This window comes from Triticum dicoccoides, chromosome 2A (genome assembly GCF_002162155.2).
Source record: "Triticum dicoccoides isolate Atlit2015 ecotype Zavitan chromosome 2A, WEW_v2.0, whole genome shotgun sequence".
Classification (NCBI taxonomy): domain Eukaryota; kingdom Viridiplantae; phylum Streptophyta; class Magnoliopsida; order Poales; family Poaceae; genus Triticum; species Triticum dicoccoides.
In genome coordinates, this window is record NC_041382.1 from 710,951,704 (window position 1) to 710,957,193 (window position 5,490).

At 53.6% G+C, this 5,490-nt stretch overlaps 1 protein-coding gene across 1 annotated transcript; it reads right to left on the bottom strand.

Moving 5' to 3' along the window:
- Window positions 1–269: 269 nt before the first annotated feature.
- LOC119351995 (LRR receptor-like serine/threonine-protein kinase FLS2) lies at window positions 270–1,803 on the bottom strand. Its single transcript, XM_037618754.1, has one exon. It carries the CDS (start codon window positions 1,801–1,803, stop codon window positions 358–360), a length of 1,446 nt encoding a protein of 481 aa, XP_037474651.1. The 3' UTR covers window positions 270–357.
- Window positions 1,804–5,490: the final 3,687 nt, after the last annotated feature.

The following is a 5,490-nucleotide window of genomic DNA, read 5'->3' on the forward strand; positions in this document are numbered from 1 at the left end:
GCGTGAAATTTTCATACTAACTACATATATTGTTTGTGCAGGATGGATATGAGTTGAGGAAGCAATTTTTATTATACTTGCTAAAACATCGTGGGAATGAAGCTAAACACAACTTTCCTGATATTGTGAAAGAATTTTTTTAAGCGCATCATCTAGATATTAAGAGTTTTATAATAGATGTTTAGTTGGAACATCACTCAGTTTGTTACATTAACATGTCATTAATTTTACTTTATGTTATTAGTTTACTTTGCAAAAATGGACTTCAGTTATTAAATAATTATGTTTGTGTTATATTGTTTGTTCGTGTGGAATTTAACATGTAACTTTTGCAAACTATTTAAAGAGCATGTACTTCTACCACAGCCCACCGGTGAAGTTGTTGCTTGCTAGGACCAGAGTGCGGAGGTTGACGCAGTCGAGCAGGTCCTTCGGTATGCTTCCGTTCAGCGAGTTGTTGCCCACTGAAAAGAACACGAGGCCCTGTAGCTGGCCAAGCCCAGCAGGCAGGTGCCCTGTCAACTCGTTTGATGACATGCTCGCGTTGGACAGCAACGTGCAGTTGGCTATGCTCACCGGAATTGGGCCGGACAGCGAGTTGCTGTGGATGATGAGCTTCCGGAGATTCCGGAGCGCCCCGATGTTCTCCGGCAGCCGGCCAGACAGGGAGTTGTTGCTGAGCGACAGGTATGTCAGGTTGACAAGATTCGTCAGAGACGTCGGAACCGTGCCGGTGAGCCGGTTATCATGGAGCGTCAGCGTCTGGAGCGACCGGAGCTCGCCGAGCTCCGGCGGGATCGAGCCGGTCAGCTGGTTCGTGGACAGCCCAAGCGATACTAGCTTCGTGCACCGCCCCAGCGAGCTCGGGATCTCGGACGACAGCACGTTGTGGTACAGGCGCAACTCCTCCAGGTTCACGAGCTCCCCAAGCTCGCGAGGGATGGCGCCGGTGAATCGGTTGCTGTATATGTTGAGCCTGGTGAGGTTCTTACACCGGCCGAGCTCCGACGGGATTGGTCCGGAGAAGCGGTTTTCCACCAGCTGAAGAATCCAGAGGTGCGAGAAGTTCCCGATCTCCGGCGGGATCGAGCCGGACAGGTTGTTGGCGCTGAGGTCCAGCGACTTCATCTGCGTGAGTTTGGCGAATGAAGGCGGAAGCTCGCCGTCGAGATTGTTCATAAAGGCCTCGAATATCTGGAGTTTGTGGAGATCGCCGATGCAAGACGGGATTTGGCCGGTGAGGTTGTTGGTGTTCAGGCCGAGCGCCCACATCGCCGAGCAGTTGCAGAGGCGGCTCGGGATGCCGCCGCTGAGGGAGTTGTTGCCGAGGTCCAGGAGCTGCAGGCTCCCCAGGTCGCCGAGCTCCGGGGGGATGCCGCCGGCGAAGCCGTTCTCGGTGAGGATGAGCTGCTGGAGCTCGCCGAGGCGGCCGAGCTGCGGCGGGATGGCGCCGGTGAAGCCGTTCTCGGTGAGGTCGAGGAGCTGGAGCGTGGAGATGTTGCCGAGGAACGGCGTGAGCGTGGCCTGGAGCTGGGTCTGGAGCAGCTGGATGGACGTGACGCGGCCCGCGCCGTCGCAGGCGACGCCGGTCCAGTTGCAGTGGCGCGGCACCCCGCCGCGGACGGCGTCGCCGGCCCCCGCCGTCCAGTCGGACAGCGCGCCCAGCGGGTCGGCGGTGACGCCCTTCTTGAACGCCAGCAGCGCCTCGAGGTGCAAGGGCGCCGCCGCGTCCGCCGCGAGCAATGCCACCGCCAGCCAGACAGCGAGAACCGGCGGCAGCAGCCAAGTGCGACGAGCCACCATTTCTAGTGCGATCTTTGTTCCTTGCAGACTTCAATCTCATGTGAATACTATGTACTATGTGATTGAATCGAATAAATTCGCGAGTGCTTTTAAGCAACATCGAACCATGCTGTCCACGTCTGTGTGTGTGAGTGTCAACCCGAGGCGCGTCGACACGCGACGAAAGGGACCAGATTGACTCGAAATCTGGCGGGAAGTTTGATTCAAAGGGAGAAGAAGGTGGCAGTCTTGCCGTGCCGACATGGCTTAGATAACAGAAAATGGATGATGGTTTCAGACCATACTAGATTCTCTTTGCAGCGAGCATTAAAAAGGAGTAAAACAGATCCTAAAAAAAAGAGTAAAATTGCAGAGAAAATTGATAACAGATGATGGTCCACGGAGGAGAGAAATTGCTCTTTTCAGCGAGCTTTAAAAAGGAGTAAAATTCACTGGTGGTCCCTGTACTTTTCTCACTGGTTCACTTCGGTCCATGTACTCAAGACCTTAGAGCAACTCCAACGCGCCGACCTATTTTGTCCGCACGTGTTCGTTTGGGTTAAAACGGACACAAAAATTGGCACAACGCGCCGACACAAACGTACGCGCGTCTATTTTTTATCCGCCCGACGATCCATTTCTGGCCCAAATTTGGATCTCATTTGCGTTGGCGTGGACACGAAACGAATGCGCGCGACGCCGGCCTACTCCTTCCTTGACCCGCCAGTCGGTGGCACAACCACCACCATTTCCCCACTTTCTCAAAAAAACTCCCGCCCGCTCGCCATGGATGACGTCCCGACCCTCGATGCCGCTGCCGGCCTCGCCTCCTCCAACCTCACCTTCATCGCCTCTGCCAAAGGCAAGCCCCGCGCACCCTGCAAGACTGCGGCACCGCCCAAGAAGAAGCAGTTGACGCCGAAGCAGTGGGCCCTGCAGTCGGCCAAGAGAAAGGGTCGGAGACATGCGCGGATGCAAAGCTCAGAACCGCGGCTGCCGCCTCCCTCTCCGCCGCCGCACAGCAGGAGGAAACCAATGCCCGAGTCGTCACGGCAACGAGGGAGACCCTGCTCTACCTAGGGTTAAACCCTGGCTATCATGTGCTCGTCTCCGCCGCCGTGGCCGCGGCGAGCATGGGGTTGTCGGCATTTCCTCGGGTGGTACTGCCAGAGTCACCGCGCGCGTCTACCACACAGCCGATTCCCAGCTTCCATATCTATCTGCAAGCCTCCCGCTTCTCTGGGGAATGCTCGTCGGAGGTGAGCCTAGTGGCGCCATCCACACCCGCGCCCATGGCTATCGACCTCAACGCCGCACCGGTGGCCAGTGGATCATCCTCTAGAGGGACGAGGAAATGCATGCAACCTGTTCGACAGAACGCCGGTCACCAGTGACGACGAGATGGCCAACCGTTTCTCATCGAGAACATCATCTTCGAAGGCGGTGTGGGAGCCGCTGCCTCCGCAGGCGGTGCGGGCGCGGCTGCCTTTGATCCCGACAAGACCCATAAGCCAAGACGGCAGAGCGCCCTTCATGCCAGCCACCTTTGATCAAGTTGGCATGGACGATTCCTTCATGCAAGACCAGGTCGGCATGGGCAGCACCTTCCCGCTCGACCTCGAATTCCCAGAGGACTATGGCCTCGAGGAAGAGGATGAAGTGAGCATCGATGGGGAGCCTTTGTTCGAGCACAAGCTCGCCAACCAAGCCGGCGCAAACAAGAAGCGCAAAAGCAAGCAGACGAAGGCATACATGCAGCCGGAGGACAAACTCCTTTGTGAGTGTTGGAGGGACATTGGACAAGACCCCAAGGTCGGCGCCGAGAAAAAGGCATCTACCTTTTGGCTTCGTGTTTATCGTGAGTACCATGAATGCAAGAAGTTCGAGCCGTACCAAATGGAGAGCAAGCGCGGGTGGGTGTCGCTCTTGAAGTGATGGAGGGTGATACAACAAGAGTGGGACAAGTTTTGTGCAACCCTTCAGAGCATCCAAGCACGTCCTATGAGCGGCCTCGGCCTCAAAGATATGGTATACATGCGCCACTCTTCCTATATGTTTATCGTTATGCTTGCATGCCCATTTGCTCATATGCTTGCATGCTATTCACTTGTAGGCATTCTAAGCTTTGGAGGCATTCAAGACCCCACATGACAGCAAGTCCTTCAACCTCACCCGTTGTTGGATGATCATCAACGGGGAGGAGAAGTTCAAGGCGCAATATACTGCTGCCAAAGCACGTGGGGGTGGAAACCGTCGAGGAGCATGGGGAGGGTGAGAAGCCACGACCGCGGGGGAAGACCAACTCCAAGAAGGAGGACAAGCGCGATGTGGCGTCGATTGCCTTGCATGCCACTTTGGAGGGCATGATGAAGAAGGACACAAGGGAGGAGAAGCGCCGACAAGACAATGAAGATCAAATGAACGCCTTCATGGTGATCCGAAGGAGGAGGCTTGAGCTCGATGCGAAGAAGCAAGTCAAGATGCTCAAGATGAAGGCAGAGAAGCAAGTGAAGATGCTCGAGATCGAGACCACCAATGCCAAGACCAAAGGTAAAAAGAAATGGTGCTCGCTAGCATGATGACAAGGGTGGAGATCATGAAGGTGGACTTGAACACGGTGTCACTGAGGAAGAGGCAATGGTTCGAGAAGATGCAAGTCGACATGCTCAAGTTCGATGACGAGTGATCTATGATGGAGAGCGTCATTCTTTTTTTATGCCGGCAAGTGTACTGGCATGACCACGGCCGAGATGGCGTGGTCGAACTCCCGCCCTTTATATGTACTGGCATGGCGCCGACATGAACTCTGGACGATGGCATGGCCGCTGACATGATCTATGGCCAGGAGCCTTTTAAAATTTGTATGTGGATATGAAATGTATCGGCACGTTGGACGCATTGCCGATCCAAATATAAAATGGAGCGGATAATTCGAACGAAAAAAGTGTGCGTCCGTTTGGCTCGGGTCGCGTTGCAGTTGCTCTTAGTCAATACAGTCACTGTATACTCACCCAGCTTCGTATTTTCTTTATGTTGACCGGTCAACTCTCCATCCACGCGGGTCCCATATGTCAGTGAATAGAAGAAAGAAAGAGAAGGATAAAACATTGCGCGAGTGGGGGATTCGAACGGGAGAGTTCCGGGTGAGGGATTCGAACGCACCAGCCACCTGAGCGCACAACGAATTCTGTCAATAAGTAGAGCTCTAGTCTACTGTAGATAGTGTTCTATTGGGCTAACTGTGAACGTTAAGGCACCTTTAGCCCACCCCTTAAAAGAGCTTAACTCTAGTGCAACCCTCGAAACGTTTAAGTTCTCAAGGAGTGAGGAGTAGTGTCGGCGGGCACGTTCATTTGCCTCCGATGGCCACCCGCAACCCTTCCAATCTCCGGTCACCAAATTCCGGCTAGATTTCGACAAGATTCTTGTGAAGTTTTTATCGGAAGGAATTGGAGGTCAGCACATGATGAAAATCACTGCAAGCTCAGTCATATACATGAAGACGGAACCAATCTATTTCTCTATGCAATTTCTGTGTGAGAATCTGAAACTATCTAGAAATTACTTGGACATACGGAGGTTCTATCGAGGATTGCATTATTGTTCCCGGAAGAGACTGTGGACATCCTCTTCTTTCCTTGAAGTGGTCATTGTTGCTAGTTGGAATATTTGAATACTTGAAAGCTCGAAGTCGAAGCTGAAATGTGT